Source organism: Oryzias latipes, chromosome 14 (genome assembly GCF_053564925.1).
Source record: "Oryzias latipes strain Hd-rR chromosome 14, Olatipes_Hd-rR_3.1".
Lineage (NCBI taxonomy): Eukaryota > Metazoa > Chordata > Actinopteri > Beloniformes > Adrianichthyidae > Oryzias > Oryzias latipes.
The window spans coordinates 28917635-28938046 of record NC_136250.1 but is presented as its reverse complement, the minus strand read 5'-3'; the positions used below and the strand labels follow the sequence as shown (position 1 = coordinate 28938046).

Here is a 20412-nt window from a genome sequence, read left to right as displayed (position 1 = left end):
ATACGAATACATGCGTCTAACGGACTTTTCACGCATAAACCATCGATGTATAACTTTCATATAGCGTACACGGCGCACGTATCACATTAAAATTATGTGATTGACACACAAATCACTAATGAACTGCATATAAACGGCGCAATATTCACGCACAGTTCATGTTCTACATTGATTTAAGTGTTTTTTGCGCGGTTTATTTGTTCTTCTGTGGTTCATTCCTGATACATCTGTGATAATTTCATGTAAAGACCACAACTTTTGTCACTTTTTCCACGTATGTTCACATATGACTAGTTTTCATCCGTGCCATATGTGCAAAATATTTGCAGTGGCCGTTGCCCATGAGCTTCAGTTATTTTTGTTGCATTGTAAGATTTTTCTGCAGATTTAAATGTAGAATTTCACAACAGTTCTAATGATTTAGCACTTCAGTGGAATCCATACCGTTTTGTCATCCGTTGTCCAAACATTAGTCAATAGTTCACAGTTGTTTTGGAGTCTAAAGAGCAGCAGTAAGTTAAATGCATAAACTAATAATGTTTTTAAAAGAAGCACCACCTCTGTTCCACATTACGTAAAAGTTATTTCTTTAAGGAGAGACGAGCGAGGAAAGATTTATCTGAGATACAAAAAAAAAAGAAAAAGTTTGGAGTTTTGGTCAGTTAGGCTCTGGGCCAATGACACCTTCTGTGCTTGGGATGAACTCAGACTAGAAACCTCAGGGCCTAAATCAGGCATGTCCAAAGTCCGGCTGATGGGCCAAATGCGGTCCACATTCAAATTTCCACCAGCTCACAGGCTTCTTTTATGTAAGGGTTAATGGCTGACGAAGTGTGCATTATCACTTTTTAATGCTCGCCGTGGAAGCTTTGCGTCGGACGGTTGCTTCCGCGAAGTGCGTTAAAAAGTGATAATGGACACTTCGAAGGCCTTAACCTGCTCATATCTTGGTCACTTACAAAAGCAATAAATATTCAACCAGTTTTTAGTCCTTTATTCTTGTTTTTTTTCCGATTTGGATTGCTTTTCTCACAAAAAGTGGACCATTTGTTACATGGTGCGGCGCGACGTAACAAATAGTCTGCGTCGCGCCGCACCACCGCTGCAGTCAACATTCAGCGATATAAAGCGATATATATATGCTGATTGTCCCGATGGGTTGAATAAAGCATCAGTTCAAAGAGAAAGTTCTCCTCTTTTGCTTTTTTTGTCCAAATGATGAAGCAAAAGGTTTTTTTTAAAGAAGCCGGCGCAGTGATACAAAACATTTAAGCTAGGTGACCGGAACTTATTTTTTCACCTTGTGATTATCCTGTGGTATATCACTTTTTAATGCACACCCAGCAGCCAATCAGAATCAAGTATTTACCTGGACCATGGTATAAAAAACAAATAACATGCAGCCCCCGGCATTTTCTAAAAAAAACTGTGGTTAGCTAAAGTACATTTTCAGCGAACCGATGGCAACACTGTTGTGCGACCCTTCTGTGACATTTTCTAGCTCATTTCTATGTGTAAAAATGAAAAGCATGCCAGTTAAATAGTTCATTTGGATTGAATATTAATAAAATAGTTCAAAGAATGAGTTGGTCCTCAAGGATGACAGCTTGGCTACCGTCCTCCTCTCTCCCACCTCCTGCATTGAGTCAACAGGGAACCCCAGAGCAGAGATGGCCTTCCTGAACAGCTTTTCCCATTTCCTGGGATGCTGCTGCACACTAAAGCATTCTTCTAAGTGGAGGTGGGACATCCTCCAGAATGCAGAAAAAACAAAGCCATTGATTGGCTAAATATAAAAGGTGGGCTATTTTGCTATTGGTTCAAATGAAGGCCGACTTAACGGCCTAACATACCTGAAAGTGATCTTAGGCCGTCACTTAAGCTTTTTTGATCTAAAGTGAATGTAGACGATCAGACTTAAGTTATAAAGGTGTTGAATGTGTACCAGAAGCAGATTTATTGTTCATTTTCTCAGGTAAAAGCAGCTGCGAGCTTCATGAAACTGTCCTTTAGTAAAAAAAAAATCTGCTTTCACAAACAACACGACAAAAAATATGACATTGACTGCTGTGTGGTAAGAATGTCCTTGAGGAAAATAAAAGGACGTTGACGATTTTTACCTCCTAAGTATTTTCCAGAATGTTCTAATGTTGATCCAAGCATTGACTGTAAATGAAAACTGGACGGCGTGTCCCCTCCCAGACGGTGGTTGCCATAAAAACGTTGACTCAGACCAATCACTGCTTACTGACGACGTTTGGCACCAATTTGGTGGCGTCCGTTTGGGAAAAAATGGCAACTGAATTGACTCATTTGCTTGGAGCTGGAAGTCAATCATTTTCTATGGGTGACATGATACTCACTCAGTCCAGTTCTCTGATAATCTGTCAATGGCTTCAAGCAGCACAGCAGGCGCATTTAGAAATGTTTACAGCCAGCCTTGGCTGGAGCTCCAAGCCTCCAGATTTCAGAGCCAAATTAGAAAAAGCAAATAGTCTACAACGATGTCTTTCATTAAGTTTAATACTTCTTTTTCTCTAGATGGCAACTGTGGGGTTATTTATTTTAAATATTAGCTGTTTTTGAAAATATTTTTGACGAATAGCTGCGGTTATATGGACAAAAGGAATCAGAACGCATGATCGGAATAAAAATGCGTCATGTAAACACGCTGTTCGGAATACTCCGCCCCAATCAGACTCGTTCGGATCAAGATTTCTTTCCAATTGTTAATCCGATTGTGGTGCATTTAAATGGTTTATTCAAATCCTGGGTCACTACTGCGCTGGCTTTACGTCATGCGTAGACGGTGTGGCGCTCCGTGCAAGTAAACAGTGTCTCTGAGCTGAGCTTCTGGACTCGTAGCTTCATGTTTGTGGGCAGGGGAGGGTGCTTTGTTACGCTGTGCATTTTGTCCCGCCGCTCTGCGTGAGCGAGCTGCCGAACCCAGAAGAACCATGTTTCCCGGTAGAGCCGTGTCTCCAAGCACAGGCGGTGTGTGAGCTAATGGAGGCGGCTTTTCAAAGCAGAAATGCCGCGCAGCTCTGAGAAACCGTGTCAACAATCATGTGAATTTGTGTTTACAAAATAAAGGCTGATGTTATTCCCACATATTTACGTGCAGCCAAGATGCAGATTACTGCATTTCCCGCATGGATTTTAAGTTCGTCCAAGGCTAAATGTTGTTAGCGCGTGTTAGCCTGCTCCTAACCCTTCTCCCGGCTCCGCCACAAAAAAAGCACAGATTAAAAAATAAAATTAAGAGCAAACAGGAACTTCATAATAATCATAAAAATAATAAAATCACGTTTAGGAGATCATCTCGCTCTATGTCGCAGCTTTGTTTGTTTTCAACGGAACTCACTATTTCTTCTTCTGCTGTGGTTTTCAGTATCCTAGAGCGTTCTGCGGATGTCAAAATGATTTGTTCCGACTGAAAGTGTAGTGTATGTAAACGTTTGTTACAATCGGATAGAGTTTTTCTGGACCCATCTACACGGTTCCATTCTAATCCGATCTTTGATCCAACCAAAGATATTTTGCACACGACGTTTTCGCGGCTGCAGTTTCACTCTGGTCTTCTTGACATCTTCCTCTTGACTCTTGAAACGAAATGCTTCACTGAATCTGAACTATGGGGACACGGCGTTCTGCCGTTGGTGAGCATCTGCTCCTGCAGCCACTCGTCCTTATCTGAAGATGAGCAGCACAATAGCCGCTTGTCACAAGTGGAATCCTCTCTTTCCGGATCAAGCGTATTGACGCCGCGGTCTCAATTATCTCTCCTCTGTGGCGGGTCTCGTTGCTTTAATTAATAGTTTGTCATGGGTCCATTAAAACGAATTGTTGTTGTAATTAGAGCCTTGGCTGGGAATGTTGTCGGCTCGGGGCAACGAATCCCGCAGCTCTTCCAAGAATCCTCAGCAGCATTTAGTTGTCAGGGAGGTGGTTTATGACTTTCAAATGAAACGCGAAAAGTGAAGCCTTGGAGGCAAATGCATGGTTGGGGATGACGGTAGAGAGCTAGCTGCTCGCGCCGCGCCGGTCTTATTAAACCCACCAAAAACAGTGGTTAAGATGTCAGTGAGAGGTGGGATTAAACAGCACTCTGGGATTGCTCGCCTGCGGCTGGTGATTTAAAGAAAAGGATTTAAAGGTGGTGATTACACTTCTGTCTGAAGGCATAAACAGCAGAAGTCCACAAATCCTAACAAAAGCAGCACCAGCTGATCTGTAGGCGGTCAGGACTCCTGTTTTACTGTGTAACCATTAACTTCTCTGCAGTGAAACAACTGGCTTTAATTTCCCTGTAATTCTTTTTTTTATTGCCATTAAACAGTCATAACTATTAGCCGTAATGGCATCAAGCAAATGATCCCACACTCCCAGCATTGACTGCACATCTTTCACTCTTCCTCATCCTCTTTCATGGGCGACTTCAATCATTCCCGTCAGCTCCGTCTGTCCACGTTTCCAGCTGTGGATCCTCATCCTGACGCCTGTGAAGCAGCCAAAATGATCACGGTTCCACGACCGGCAAACAGTCCCACTTGATGTGTTGCATAATTCTAGAGATGTTTCCTGAATTCCAACATCCTCCTCCTTGGAGACTTTGAATTCTTCCATCCCACAGCAGCAGCCGTCCTGGACAGAAGGACCCGATTGTTTTCACCATTTTTTTTTCTTTCTGCACCTTTGAGCAAAAATGTAGGCCCTGTCACAAACTCACTGAGGTTCAGACTCACCTAGTACCCAAAAAATGACATCTCACAGCGGGAGGAACTACCGAAAAACATGATGGGAGCCAAAATCTCTTATTGGGTATAAAAAAAATATTTCCCAACCCGTGAACAAAACTAAAACGCATGTGCCGGGGATATCCAAAGGAACCTCTGAAATTATTATGGGATGGCCATGGCACCTATGGCTTGGCGGCCATGTTGTAGCAAAGTGTGAAATATGGCGATTTTCACATTTTTGCGCAATATAGGAGAAGAAAACACTTTGGTCCCCAAATTTCACACACCACCATCGGGTTAAGTCTATGTCCACAACCAAAGTTTCATTGACCTTTGACCCATTGATCAAAGGTCAATAAAAGGCCTCTTAACTCCTCAAACATCCTTAATCTGAGGTAAAAAGGGTTTAGAAGTTACAGATGTTGAAGAGCATTCGTGTGAAAAGTTTGCAAAAGTGTAGCTCGCACATTTTCTACTGGAATATTGTGAAAATGTAATATATAAATCCTTGGCTCAAGCTGAACAAAACAATATGAAAGACGATATGAACATATTAGGAATGTGGGCGCAATTAACCAAATACTTCTGTTGCCAAGGAAATCCCAAAATTTACTTTTGCCAATTCTTCAAAAAAATGACATAAATCTTTTTGTCAACCCCAGGCGACCAAAAAATTAAATGGTTGCTATGGAGATAAAACCAACAGCGCCGCTTGCGGCTTTAACTTTATGATTGTTTTATGAATTCTTATTGCTGATACGAATTGGTTTCTCTCCGCACAAATCTTCCAGTGCATCTTTTCTAGATCTGAATCTTTTCAGAAGAGGATTTTACCCCACTGCACATAAACACATATTGCTTCTCTTGAGTCAATAAAGGCTTCTGTGCGAACCAAAGCCGGGTTCAGGAGTCCAAGTCCATTTCTCTGGTGATGACAAACGAGCAGAAATGAGCAACGACCGGCTCACAAGTCCAGAAATGCAAAGCTGAAGGTGTGAGACAGAAATTCTTCTTTTTTCCTTTCACACGCTAAATATAGTCGGTGTTCATTACAGGCTGGGAGAGCATGTTTCCTCTGTAGTGCCACAGCGGGGGGCCCATTCATACAGAGCGGGTCAAACACTGGAAGAGCAGCAGGGGGCCAATTACTGTACGTTTAAGCCTAAAAAAAAGCCCAGAATGTGACCGAGGCAACGCGACAACATCAGGAAGAAAGACGTTTCACGTGGAAACAAACAACGGCTTCTGGACACAGTCTCTGCAACATTTACATCAGCTTTGTATGCATATACAAACTTTGTTTTTTATCTGTTTGAGTTGGTAAATTGAATATCAGTGATTTGCAGAGCATGGCAACAACTGGAATGTCTTTAGAACTCCAACATTGTGCTTTAATACCAAAGAAAAATACATGTTTTAACCTTTTAAAAGATGTTTTTTATGTTTCTAGCTACAGGTTTACCTTGCAGATTTTATTTCGCCATTATTTTATGCATTTATTCATCCAATACAAGCCTCAACCGCCAAGCTTCACCAAAGTTAACATCAGTTATTAGTATTGACTAATATTTTATTTTAAGATTTAAATTATGTAAAGAATGTGAATTTTGTATATTTGTTATTATAGATTACTTCAAATTACCATTAAAGTGTTTCTAAATAAAAGAATAGAATAGAATTGAACAGAACCTTATGGATTCTACTAAGAGGAAATTTATTTGTTGGCCTAATTTTATGTAAAAAGCCACAGATAATAAATAGCACTAAAACTACAGTAAACAATACTTGAACAAAATTTAAGTTCATTTTTTTAAACAAAATTTTAATATGTAATAATTTTAATTGCGATTAGATTTAGAATATATAGTAGAAGTAAAAAATAAAAATAAAAACTTCTGGAATAATCAGTAAAAAGCTTTAAAGAAAAGGAAAGTATTCACTACATTTCCCATCATGCATCTCTTCGCTGCCGACCCGCCTCCTTCGTTTGAATGGCAAGTTGTTTGTTTCACTCCCACCAGCTGCTAACTATTCCAGTAGAAGAGCAAACATGAGTCCTCCGCTATCCCACTTCACGAGACCATCAAGCTGCTGCACGACAGTGCCAACGTCACTTCCGCTTTCTTGGTTTGCTTCAGAACAAAAGCATTTTGATGTACTCGGAAGAAATGGCAAATCATGGATGTCATTTAAGCTAAAACAGTGTGTGAAGTGAAAAATGTGTGAAATACAAAATAATTTTTTTTTCAATAAGATTAAAATTTTATGAAGTAACGCCCTGCATTTTTTAATGTCATTAAATGTCTGGAGAAGTACTTTAATTTAGAATTGTAATTATTTGTCAGTCTACTGTTTTTTGTTTTGTTTTTTAACAAAAAATAGCTATAAGAATCGTATAAACAGTGATGAACAAAGAAAACCCCCAAATCCAAACCAGATTAATTAAAGTTCCCTGACGTTGGTGGTTACAATCTGTCAACATTTTTGTTTATATAGAAATACAAAAAGACAAAGGCAAAAAAAAAGGATGCTTGGCATCCAAGTCGACAGATATTTAAAAAAACAAGACCTGTAACAGCAAAACTATAGATAAATGCATCTTTGTAAACTGGGGTTTATTTGTGGATCTAATTAACTTTAGGAACTAAAAGGGATAAATCCACATTAAGAAATACTTGTATTTATTTATGTTTACATAAAAATATTTCCTTTTTTACATTTGAATCAATTTTTGTAAATAGTCCCTTAAATGTTAGATTTTATTAATGGTTCAGACTTAAGACAATGCATGATATGAGCAGAGATTTTAGGTGAATGTTTTTCTGACTGCATACTTTTTGGTTTGGTTTGTTTTTTAATCTTTTAATTGGTTTGCTTTATTTCAGAATGAAATAAGAATTCAGCCAGCCATCTGCCCTTGTATATTTATACTTTAGCATTTCATTATTTCACTTTATTTTATTGGATTTCTTTAGCATGATTTGTTAAGGATTTTATTTATTTTCTTAGTTTATAGCTTTATTTATTTGTTTGTTTCAACTTTTATTTCCCTAATCTTTGACTTTATTGAAAAAGCATTTCTTTTGTTAAATTTTTACTTTTTTTTATGACGTTACAATTATACAAAACTAAATCTGATTAAATGAATAAAGTAAACAAACGGATTAAGCTCAATGTCGTTTTGTATAAAGCTCTCATTTGAGAGCTTTTATTTTGAAATGGCAATGCTTCGATGCACGAGCTTCCGGTGCCGTTTGACGGCAAGTCCGGTTTTACCTCTTTGCTTTCATTATTTCTCCCTGCCTCCTGTTTCTTTCTGTTAAAAGCGCCCCAGCCCGCCGTATTTATTTATTTATTTATTCATGCCTCCTGCTTGAAAGTTTTTATCTTTTGACATCTGTAGTCGCTCCTCCAATGAGAAGACGTAAAAGATGGAGCTTCACATTTTAGAGCACAGCCTCAAAGTGGCGAGTATAGAGAAAGAGGGGATCCAGATTTGCACTCACGGATTAATCAAACTCGCCTTCCTGGCCTCCAAAACAAGGTAGGAACCCGCCGGAAACCCGAAAACCGCTCCCGGTTCTCAGGTTCCGCTCCGTGGGACTTGTTTACTGCGAGCCGCCGCTGTTCGGCCGGAGGCTGCGTCCGCTTCCCCGCCGGTGTTTGTCGGATCTCCAGCCTCCCGAGGAGCTCCTCCGCCCCCGGCGGCTCTCTGCCTCCGATCCGGGCCCGAACCCCCGGGTTCGGGCCCGGATCAGAGGCAGAGAGCCAGCGGCATGGGGGGGTCAACGCCGACGGGGGTGTGACGGCTTATTTTACAGGACACCTAAAGCCAAGTCAGCCAGATTTCAGCCCAAAGCTCACCAAATGTTCGCCTCATCTGTGCCAAAACTTAGACAATGTCAGCCACAACTTCACCAAATTCAAATCAAATTTTTCAGCCAAAACCCAACAGAATTTCAGCCAAATCTTCACTAAATCTTTAGCAAAACCTTACCAAATAGAAACTAAATGGTTGCCCCATCTTTGCCAAAATTTTAGCCACAACTTCACCAAATGTAAATCAACCAAATTTCAGCCAAATCTTCACCAAACTTTAGTCACATGTTTACCACATATCAGGCAAATCTCTGCTGAATCTCTGGCAAAAACCAACTGAATTTCTGTCCAATATTTCACAAAATTTCAATCAACGCTTCACCAAAACCTCAACGCATTGTTAACCAAATCTCTTCTCAATGAAAATCTGGCTGAAAACTGAGGCAAATCTTAACAAAAATTCTGCAAAATCTCAGCCAAATTTGAGGCGAATCTCTGTCAAAACCCCTCTGAAATTCAGCCAAACTATCACAAATTTCAACCAAATCCTGCCCCATGAGTAGTTTAGGCCAACATTCAACCGAGTTTAGGTCAAATCTTCACCAAAACTTATTTAAAATTTAAGACGAACCTTCACCTATGAGATATTAATCCAAATGTAAGTCAAATCACTGCTAAAACCCATTTGAAATGTTACCAAATGTTCAAAAATTTCAACCAAATCTCGACCCATGAAATTCAGCCGAAACTCGACTGAAGTTTAGTAAAATCTTCATTCAATTTTTGCCAAATCTCATTAAAAGTGTCAGAATAAACGTCTAATCTGGTGGCAGAAATGTGAAATATTCCGACGTGGCTGTACTTCCCTTTGCTCTGCCGGAGGTTCAGTAACGGGAACAAAGTTTTTCATTAGGCAGTAAAGTTTTGCACAGTTCTGGTTAAAACGCCGTCTTTTCCGATCACTTCGTCTAATCCATCAATATTGATTCCTGTCATATTTTTCAGTTCTGCCTGTTTTTATTTGTTAAAAAGAAAATCATTGGAGTTGGAAATGGGATTAATTGGATTTAGGTTCAGCCGTCTTGTTTTTGGATTTCCTATATTTTGATCTCAAAACTAATTTTAGTTTTTGGTTTGGCAAAACTGAAACCTTTATTTTTAAAGGGTTTTAGCCTGAAAAGCCCCTCCCTGGACTTCCTAACCCAGAGGACGGGATCGATTCTAAGTTTGGGTTTTTTTCTGAACCGGCTCGGCCTCTGAGCCTTTTTCTCCTTTTAGTTTGAGCTCGGAGGGATTCCAGACTTTCTATTTGTTGCGTTTAAATGTTTATTTCGTCAGAAGACGACGTCTGCTGCTCATTAAACCGGAGGAGGATTCCTCGCCGACCTTTGTGGAATCATGAATGCAGAGGAAACGGAATCTGTGTCCAGAAAATAAAAGCCTGCTAACAAAGGAGTTCATCCTAATCTCCTCTGATGGAATGTAAGGAGTGTAGCAGCTGATTGTGTAAGTCCACAGCTGGAGACGGCATGGGGATCTCGCCGCTCTTAAACGGCGTCCTGGCTGTGCGATTATTCTCTCTGAGTGTTTTACAGGAGAATAACGGGGGAAAACAACCGGCCTTTTGTGCGGTGGTTGTGTCGGTGTGAGCGACGGTCAGGCTGGAGCGCCGGAGGGGCTTTGAAATCAGAACACGAGATTTGATGTTTGGGGGAAATTCTTCAGGACCGTTTCTGTGCAGTTTTGATCTTATTCTTTTTTTTTTGTCCATTCACGATGGAGCTCCTCTTCAAATGTGGAGAAAAGTCTTCAAGCATGAGGACCCCCCCCCCCCCTCCCCCCCAGTGGGATCTCCATGTGGCAGACATCAGCCAAACCTCAATGCTTCCCATGACAGAAACCTGCTTCTCTCTGATCTGTAATCATGTTCGATCGGCGATCACATGACTGGAGTGTTTTCAGCCGTTTGAGCCAGCAGACGCAGGAATGTCTGATAGGCGGCGAGCCTGATGAGTGTCAGCCGCCCGCAGCGTGACTCCGGACCCGGGTCATCTCCGTCAATGCTGCTGTCAGCTGCAGGATCTGCTTGATTGAGTCAGGGATCCTTTGAAGATCCGCCCTTTGTCCTCAAGGTGACCCCGGACCAAAAGAAAACAACCTCTGAAGACATCGGCGACAGACGTCTACATGGAAACAGACACAACTTCACAGGTCTCAGCTCCCAAAATGAGCGATCAGAGGCGGCTGGACACCCCTCCAAAAAGGCTCTGATGGTCTCATCCACCATTTTTAAAGCCCTGACAGTCAGGTGCTTTGCTCCAAACCATCCACAGGTGGGAAGTTACCTGATTTTGGTGGGAGATCAATCTGGGACTTGCTGTCTCGCAGCTGATCCCGACTTCCTTTGGAGAGTCCTCAACCTGGATGCAAATCACAGGCCAGCTTCATGTTTCAGCTCCACCTGCAGGTCCGAGGAGGCCCGCTTCAGTGTTCAGAGGGGGGTTCTGGTCTCCTGAGTGCTGAACGCTGGACCACAGCACCACCGTGCTGCTGCGGTCAAGCGTGGACGCATCCTTGAGGCGTTTGGATGAAAATTATTCTTCTAAAGCTTAAAAAAAGCCAATAAGTTGAGGTGAGGAAGGATAAAAACGCTCACATCCGCTTTCACACTGCACCGCCGAGAGTGAACCAAGCGCCTGATGATGATGACCTTAATGCCCCAAACGAACTCGGACACTCAGCATCCCATCTTTCTGAGGATTTATTTTCACAAAATACTTTTCATTTGAAACTTTTCAAAATGTTTCTAAAATTTAGTCTGAAATCGTCACAATTTGGTTTTGTTCAAACGAGAAAAAGCTGAAGACTCGTTAAGATCCAGACGTCTGATTGACGGCGTCTTATTTGAACCAAAACCGTTTATTTTTACAGCAATAAAAAGGTTTGATGGCAAACCAGGAAAATGACAGAAATGACTTTATTTAAAAAATCTTTTTCTTCTTTTACCATAAACTGCTTCATCTCAGCTGTGAGTTTCTCCTGTTTGATGAATCGTTGATTCCATGATGCAAATGAAGCCGGTTTATCTTCTTTTTTTTTTATGGATTAAATCAGCTGAGAAGCAGCTCTTTGAACAAATAAATACACTTTTAGTGTTGGTTTGTCACAAACCTTTGATTGTTGTGACACAAATTCAGGGAAACATCTAGAAATGCACATTTCTGCAGTGATATGTCTTGTTTGTAACCAAGCATGTGATGTTTGTTGATCATCAGTTTGCTTGGGGTTCACCGACTTTTCCCAGAGCGTCCTGGTTCATTTATCGGATTCCTTCTTCAGTAATCTGATTACTTCAAAAGAGGTGGAACTGCCCGAGCGGTTCGACCCGCAGAGGACGCGGAGGTTACCTCCTGTTTTCAGCCCCGGTTGAACATTTATGATGCCGGCGTTCAGGGCCACCAACCGTGGGCCCGTCGCCATGGCGACCAAGCATAGGCAGGACGGGCTGTTCCTGCCCCATCTGTGTGTTTTTTAACTGGACAGGTGGGACGGAAAGTGTCGCCTGAGCGTCTCTGACGTGTTTTGGATTCAAAAGGAGCAAAGTCTCCGCCGGTGAGCAGAAAGGTTAGATGTTGATGAAATGAAGCCGAGCTCCCGTTTGGGAGGACGAAGGCAACTCCTCCTCCTCGCAGCCTGAGGAGGTCTGCAGGTTGTTCAGTTGCTGAGCTTCGTACGACGGCGGACGAAATGTTTTCAGCGTCTTAAAAAAAGGCGACGGCTCATTTAGAGTTGAGCTGAATCCCTTCTTTTCTGTCCGCAGATGCAAGTTCTTCAGCCTGACGGAGACTCCGGAGGACTACACCATCATCGTGGACGAGGAAGGCTTCAAAGGTGGGCCTCCCTCCTCGCGCGGGCTGAACTTTACCGTCGCCGCGGCAACCGCAGCTCCGTCAGCCGGAGGACGCGGGTTGGCCCCCCCGGCAGCCTCGGTGTTTGAACACACTTTGAGGTTCCGAGTGAACGGATTCGTGTCATTACGCCGCCGGGTCCTCGCCGACCCTCCCCGGTTGCCCGGGAGACTGATGACCGATCCCAGGAAACCCCTGAAAGTGTGTCTGCTCAGACGGCAAAAGGACGATTACCTGCATGTTTACATTGACACACCTGATCTACGGTTTAGGCCTCATTTATCAGGAGAGGCGTTTCTGGCGGCTGAAGGGAGATCTGTGTGTTCTCTGTGAAAACTAACATGAATTCAGAGAAACGGCCGTTCAACTGTTTTCATTTGAAACAATAGAAAAACATTTCGGCAGCTAAAACATTGCAGACGAAAGTTCTTCTTTTTTTTCTATATATAAAAAAAATCCTTTTCTGTTTTTTTTAAATATTTTTTCAGCTTTTTAAATGGAAAAGAGAGAAAAGCATCACAATTAGAGCTGGGTTTGAAAAGAAGACATCAATTTTAAGTTAAATTAATTCTAAATTGACCAGAATAGACAAAGTTTCATCAAACACGTGAATCCAGATTAATTCTATTTTTTTCAGACAAAATCACTTTAGACTTTATTTATTTATTTATTTAATGCAAATTTCAAATTTGTTCAGGATAAATCACTAATCGTAAATCACAATAGTGCAGTGGTTTTAATTAAAATGTTTAAATTAACATTGGACCAGAAAATTCAAAAAGCATGGCAGGAGTGCGATCATAATGTGGGCTTTGCTCCACACAGGGTTAAAATGAAAAGTGTTTGATTTATACTCTTTAAATGAAAAACAGCTTCAGAGTATGGTGGGGTAAAACCCTTTCAAAATAAGATGTTTTTGGAGGAAAAACAACAAACATGTATGAATATTGTTGACAGGTCTTTATTTTTTATAAATCAGCAGCTTGAAGTTTTGTTAAAACATTTTTTAAACACAGTTGAGACGGTAAAGTAAATGAAAAAGCAGCTAAAACCGTTGAATAGGACCTGGAAGGAAAAACGCGGGAAGGTCGCGAATGTCTGGACGGAGTTCCAGGAGCGGCTGGAGGATTCTGGGAATTTCCTTCAGGCGCTGAAGCAGAAATAATCCTCAAACCTCAAAATGCTAAAAAAGCGGGTGGCGTTTCTCCCAGTCCACCCAGCTCCTCTGTCCGCCATCTTTCCATGAATTGTGGTTTTATCAGCTGTAACCTCGTCTCCCGCTGACGTTCCTGCTGTCTTCGCCGTCTGCAGAGCTGCCTCAGTCGGAGCACATCAGTGTCGCCGACGCCACGTGGTTGGCGCTCAACGTGGTGTCGGGCGGCGGCAACGCGTCCAGCTCGCAGCCCATCGGAGTGACCAAAATCGCCAAATCTGTCATCGCACCGCTCGCCGACCACAACATCTCTGTCTTCATGCTGTCCACGTATCAGACCGACTTCATCTTGGTGAGTGACGCTGGTTTTCCCGCCATCTGCTTACATCAAAGAGCACATCGTTAAAAATGGCCGCTGGACCTTTAAAGTCTGGTCTTCCTTTAATGCTGATGATGCCGTTTTCTAGAACATAGTTTCTGCAGAGCAGCAGGAGTTCATCAGAAGATTTGGGCGTGCAGTAAGCCTCCCCGTCATCCCGTTACGTTCTCTCCCGCTGACTTACAGCCCTTCACACCCCCAACCTACCAATAGCGCTTCACCAGAAACAATATCTGAACCGTCCAGTTCTGATCCAGATTCCAGCTCAGACGAGGAAACAAAGACGTTCTGTTTGTCTGAGCAGAGCAGGCCAGTTAAAGTTTGTAAATAAGCTTTTTCAAACTGCATTTTTTCATCTGCTCCTGGGTCACAAGGATTTGAGCAAAGAAATTCTATGATATGCATTTATGTCATCAGAAAAAATACCTGAAAACAGTCAATAACTGACTCCCAATCTATTAGTAACAAGTCTACACTTGTTCCAGAAGAATATCGCCAGATTTTTTATGTCGGACCGATACCAATACTGGCACCTCTATTATCAGAAAAATGCCTCCTTAAAAACACAATTTTCCTTGGAGTGAGTGGATCTTTAAAACGTCTGTAATTATTGTAAAAATAAATACAAATCACTACTTCACTGAATTTGTCGGGATAAATGAGGAAAACTCTTTATATGATGGAGCTTTTGTTTCATTTCTATGCAGATGATGGTGAACTGTGTGTCGTTTTTCACTGTTTTTTTACTATTTTATTAAAAATCAAATCAAACTTGCATAATTTTCAAAAAATGGCAACTCCCAAGGATTTTCCTCTAGACGTTGTTTTAGAGTTGAAAAAACTTTCTGAAGACATCACTGTGTGAGGTGACGGCGTGACGGCATGACAGGTGGACCGCAGCCTTCCTGGACGCGTCACACCAGCAGAGATGTTCTGAGGTTGGAGGATTTCATCTGAGAAAGTGACCGTTGCTGCAACCGCTGGCGACGCAGTTCTTCCTCGCACACTTTGTGGACTCCACAGAGCAATAACTGAGCCACTGCTTTGCACAGGCGTCCCGTGGCGTGCTGGAGTTTCCCGCTCCGAGCTTTTGATCGGCTCCCGAACGTCCGGCCCGTTTCCCGAACTCCGGGACAAACTGTCCGTTTGGATCACATCTCACAAAGAGGATCAGCAGCTCGGCCTCACGCTGGAATTCACGCCGTTCGCAGTCTTCCTCACGAGAGAAGATGCAAACGCTTACACCCCCCCATGACTCCTCCCCAGCCATCCTCAGTCCTTGTCCTCGCCGCACGCCGCGTCTGGATCACGTTACTAAAGCTCAGAGCAAACAGCAGATCAGCTTTCGGATCTGTGGTGTCACGTTTCGTCACGGCTATTGTTCAGAGGTCTCATCAGAACTAAAGATAGAATCCTAAACAAACACTTTATTTACTGAGTTGTGTTTCTTTTAAGGCATTCAAACAGTTTTTTAGAGATCAGGTTTTATTTCCTTTAAGGAATCAAACTTCATGGAAGGTCTAGAGTCCCTTCCACGAATTTATGAAGCTCCCGAGTTTCAAATAAACGTAGTTTAACTGATCGACTTTAGATTTAAAATGAAGATTCAACCGTTTTGTGTTTCAACAGTTTTGTGTTTATAGACTGATTGATTTTGATTTCCTGGGACTATTTTCCTGACTTCCTCTGAAGCTTAAACCAAGCTTTTGTTCATTCGCTCGCTGCTCCCTCCTTTGGGTTTGTTGGGGGGGTCAGACTCGAGGGCCCAAACCCGAATCTGGACTGAAATGAACACAGAGACCACGGCGGCAGAACCTTCAAAAGTCTTCTCAGAAGTGAAAAAAAAAGCTCCAGGACCGGTTTAGACGTGGCACGTCCAAAGTCTGGGCCGGGCGCGTCTCGCGTTGGAACCTCCACCGGCCCACAGGCTCCTTTTCTAAAAACTGTGTGTCTGGTAGAGGTTATGGTCCTTTTTTAAGCCGGTGTTAAAGTGTTTCTGAAAACAGTCAGAAGCACATTGGGAGATGTTTCACATGGTACCGATAAACTCAAATTCTACAAATATGGGTCGATACCGATACCGATATGTCGCCCATCCCTAAACTTTTGCCAGCCGAGGCAAAGGTGGTAAACGATGGAAACATGTCTAACAACAAAAAGGTTTAAAGCAGATTTGTGTTTCATGGTGCAGACGGCTGGACTCCAGCAGACCAGCCGATCATTAGGCTGGGGTCCAGATGACCCCACTCCCAACGTTAACGTTGATAGTGGGTCATCTGGACCCCACAAGGGTTACGATCACGGCTGCATCAGGGAGAATGGCATTCCTGAAGTTGTGTCGGCATTCCGAACGTTCCTCTCCATCGTCCGCAGGTTCGAGAGCGCGACCTGCCCATGGTGACGCACACCCTGTCGTCTGAGTTCACGCTCTTCCGGGTCATCAACGGAGAAACTGTCGCTGCTCACGACCTGGGAGTGACCAACGGCTTCGTGAAGCCGAAACTCGGTGGGTTTTGATCTAAAACCATTTATTTATCCGTCACTTTTAAAAAAAACGTCACTTTAAAGGCAGCAAATCCAGAGTTTCTCCGGATTAACAGAAATAAATCTTTGATTCGTTAGAAATGTCACATCGATCCGTCAAGATTCAAGAGTTTGAGTCAGGAGATTGTTTCACAAATTTGAACTTGTTTCTATGACGATGTTGTTAGAACAGGAAAACTTCAAGCAGTAATTGTTGTCCAGGTGTTTTAGTCCAACAGCTGTTGTCCACTAAAAAGGATGTCAGAATGGGGTTAATGCAGAATTTCACTATTAAAATCTTCACTCTAAAGCCCTTTTCCTTGTGTTTTTGTCTGGATCAAAGGCCGACGTTCGTGTCGTTGTGGCGTGATCTTTCTGCCGTTTCTGTCCCGTTTGCCCCTCAGTGCCCCGTCCCATCATCCACCCCCTGTCCAGCCCCAGTAACATGTTCTGCGTGACCAGCCTGGACCCGGACACGCTGCCCTCCGTGGCCACGCTCCTCATGGACGTCATGTTTTACTCCGGAGGGTGAGTCATAAAAATTCATTTCTATTGCAGCAGTAAAACCAGACTTCCTTCCGTTTGTTCATCGGTGTTTCTTTTCCTCACGAAGGCCGAAGGAACCCGGCGCGTCCGGCGAAGACTCCACCCACATTCGCTTCTTCTCCTTCTCCCTGATCGAGGGCTACATCTCGCTGGTCATGGACGAGCAGACGGCTCAGAGGTGAGGAGGACGCCGTCCTGCGTGACGGCGGCGGGTCTGCAGGGCGACTGTTTATGCAGGAACGTCGCTGGTTTATTGCTAAGCAGGAAGTCACAGCGCGTCTCCTTCTGACTCATTTGTCCCCCCCTCCCTCATTGACCAAAGAAACCTGAGCGGCTGCAGGCACCCGCATGGTTTCCTCTGAAACCACATCAGCAGAAAATCCCACCAGCAGGGAATGAAAATGTTTGGTTTCTTTAGGCGTCGTGGTTTTTTGTCAGCAGCACGTTGGGCGGCGCCGTCTCCACGTGTCACGGACGGCTGTTCGTGTGTTGAAGGGATGGGTCACCCGCATCTTCAGCCTCACGCTTTGCTGCCGCCGCGTCTGCCGAGTCAGAAAACGCTTGGAAATGGAATCGGAAACGCTAATTCTCTGTTTACCCCAAATCAATGTCCAGATGTAAAGAAAAACTTTTATTTTTTCAAACTAAAACTGGCAGAAAAATTAAATCCCTACAGTCAAAACTATAAGAAATGCATTTAAATTCATGGAGAGAAAATAAACTGTGGTGCAAAAAAAAAGAAAAAGTGATTTAAAAAAAACTGAAGGTAACAAGTTTAAAAGCAGTTCCAGAATTTACCACTAGGTGGCTTGTTGACCAATACCCATTCACTCCAATGGAAAAACAGAAATGCTGTTTTTTTTTTCATCCTGCAGTTACGTTTATGTAAATATTTTATTAAAGACTAAATGTACTGACAGGCCTTTTCATTTCAGTTTGCTCTGTTAATCTTTTGTTGCTTTTCTTTTCTTTTAGTGTCTATAAACCCATTAAGGGACTCGGTAGTTGAACTTTGTGTAGTTAAATAGTTTGTATTTCCTGCTGCTCACTGTGTTTGTGTTTATTTCTCTGGCAGGTTTCCACACAACGTGCTCTTCACCAGCGCCTCCGGGGAGCTCTGGAAAATGGTTCGAATCGGAGGACAGCCTTTAGGATTCGGTGAGTTTTCTTCCTGGGATTTACAGACCCGCTCCGGTGAGGGACGAGAAAGTTCTGACGTCCCTCCGAAAACCGGATTCTCCGTTAAAAGGATGTAACTGACAGGAATTAAGGAGAAACTGCAGATGTTTGGACATAAATGGACATTCAACTATTTTTGCAAAGTGGAACAAAAAACGTCTCAATTCGGATTTTTTAAAAAGTTTCATGTGTTTTTTGGAGAAACCAAAGTTTTTCCCCCCACTAAAGATGATCTTCAGTTTGATCCAAACAATTCTAGATAAATGACCATGGGCTGTGGGTTGAGGGGGGCGTGGCCAAACGGCGGCGGCGGCTGAAATCTCGTTTGCTTTGGTTTCCAGACGAGTGCGGCATCGTGGCTCAGATTTCGGAGCCTCTGGCGACGGCCGACATTCCTGCTTACTACATTAGTACCTTCAAGTTTGACCACGCGCTGGTAAGAGACGCACGCCGCTTCCTTTCAGAATAAAAGCCTTTTAAATGTAAGCAGCAGAAATGTTGAGAAAATACACGTTTGATGCATTTGGATCATTTTACTAAAAAAGATCTCTAATGAACTGAGTTAACCTAAAAAAAACTATTTAAAGCTTTTCCCTCAGTTTTCCTTCCAAATAATCTAAACAAAAATTCTGAAAATCATATTAAATCGATTGAACTTTTAGATTTTCTTCACAAAATGTGACGGTTTCCGCTCACATTTTTTAGATTTTGTTCATTCCTTTTAATTCAATATTAAATATAAACTGTTACCCACTAATTTTAAACATTAGGATCTGGCTGAAAAAGTGGGAGGACAGGGATAGACGGACCTACAGAGCTTTGGAGATGGCAGCAGATCTTCTTAAGGCGGACACATTCAGATTGGGCTTTAAACTGCGGATGTTTCTGGAGAACAGCGGCAGCTCCGGCTTCCGATGCTAAAGCGCCGTTTCTCCTGCAGGTCCCTGAAGAAAACATCCAAAGTGTGATCGTAGCTTTGCGGACCAAGAGCACGGCCCAGTGAGGGACGGCGGTCGGACTCTGAAGTCGCTTTGTTCCGGCGTCCAGAAAGTGCCAGGAGCCAGCTCTGAAGCACGGAGGGGGGAGTGTGATGACAGGATTTGCACGCTTCCTGCCTTTTTGACCCCACCCCTCATCCGTTTCCTGCAGCTTCCTGCCTGCAGTTTTCGTTTACTGAACCCGTTTCTTCTTTTAACCCCCCCGATCACCAAACTGTATTAACCACAGAAGAAGAAGGATGACGAATGTAGGCTGAGAAATCAAAGAAGTATTTATTTATCCAGCTCTCCGTCTTTTCTTCTCTCAGTGCCAACACGTCCGACTGGAGGTCGGACTTCAGCTGCTGCTCAGCTTCTTCTTGACGGCGTTCTGGTGAAACATGAAGTATCTTCGGTTTTTCTGAGCGGCTTCCCGCTGCGAGCAGCTGACACGTTTCTGTCAACCACTAATGCATATTTACCCATTTGACTAACGAGATTTCTTTATGTCGATTATTTGACATATTGTGGCGTTAAAATAATCAGGACTTTTTGATTCTTTAGCTGTGCTGTAATCCAGTTCAACTTCTGTAAGAATTGGATCTTTGGATTTTGTCAAAATCTTTGAACTTCAATGATTTACCTTTTTTTTTTTGGGAGTTTCCTGACACTGGAACGCTCCAAACCACAGCACAAACATCAGAAATTTTAATTAAGTGAAAAGGAAATTATTATTAGAAACAAACTGCGTTTTTAATTGATATTTTTGTCTGTGTTGGGCTGCTTGTGGCGTGAAGCCGCTGACGTGTGAATTTACTGAGCCACTTTGACAGTAACGACAGCATAAGCTACGATTCATGCAGGGGAGACGCCCCCCCCCTCCTGCTCCAGTGTGCACTTTAACGCAGGTCCCCCCCCATCCCCATGCAGACCTGCAGTACTGATATAAAACCGTGAGGGCTACTCTCTTTCAAAACCAGCTTTCTCCTCCTCCCACCCGGTTTTCTTTGGCTGCAGCTTCTCCTGAGCAGAAATCAGTGTTAAAAACCGAGGAGGTTCTGCTGATTCTGCTTTACTCCTGTGTGAAAAACAAAATAAACTGTTTTTGGAACTTCATCTGCGTCTTTTATGTATTTTTTCCATCTCAAATATTGGACTTTTCCCATTTACTGATGTATGTTTAACCCTT

At 42.8% G+C, this 20412-nt stretch overlaps 1 protein-coding gene across 1 annotated transcript; it reads left to right on the top strand.

The window, feature by feature from the left end:
- The first annotated feature begins 7908 nt into the window (after window positions 1-7908).
- On the top strand, window positions 7909-20339 carry castor2 (cytosolic arginine sensor for mTORC1 subunit 2). The gene is made up of 9 exons (XM_023962342.2): window positions 7909-8283; window positions 12379-12449; window positions 13778-13971; window positions 16372-16504; window positions 16926-17049; window positions 17135-17245; window positions 18143-18225; window positions 18588-18682; window positions 19187-20339. The coding sequence occupies exons 1-9, from the start codon at window positions 8171-8173 to the stop codon at window positions 19247-19249; spliced, it is 987 nt and encodes a 328-aa protein (XP_023818110.1). The 5' UTR covers window positions 7909-8170; the 3' UTR covers window positions 19250-20339.
- Window positions 20340-20412: the final 73 nt, after the last annotated feature.

Coding starts and splice junctions, on each gene's coding strand:
- castor2 (XM_023962342.2), top strand. CDS start 8,171: ATGGAGCTTCACATTTTAGAGCACAGCCTCAAAGTGGCGAGTATAGAG. Junction 13,972..16,371: donor ATCAGACCGACTTCATCTTG/GTGAGTGACGCT, acceptor CATCGTCCGCAG/GTTCGAGAGCGCGACCTGCC. Junction 16,505..16,925: donor CTTCGTGAAGCCGAAACTCG/GTGGGTTTTGAT, acceptor TTTGCCCCTCAG/TGCCCCGTCCCATCATCCAC.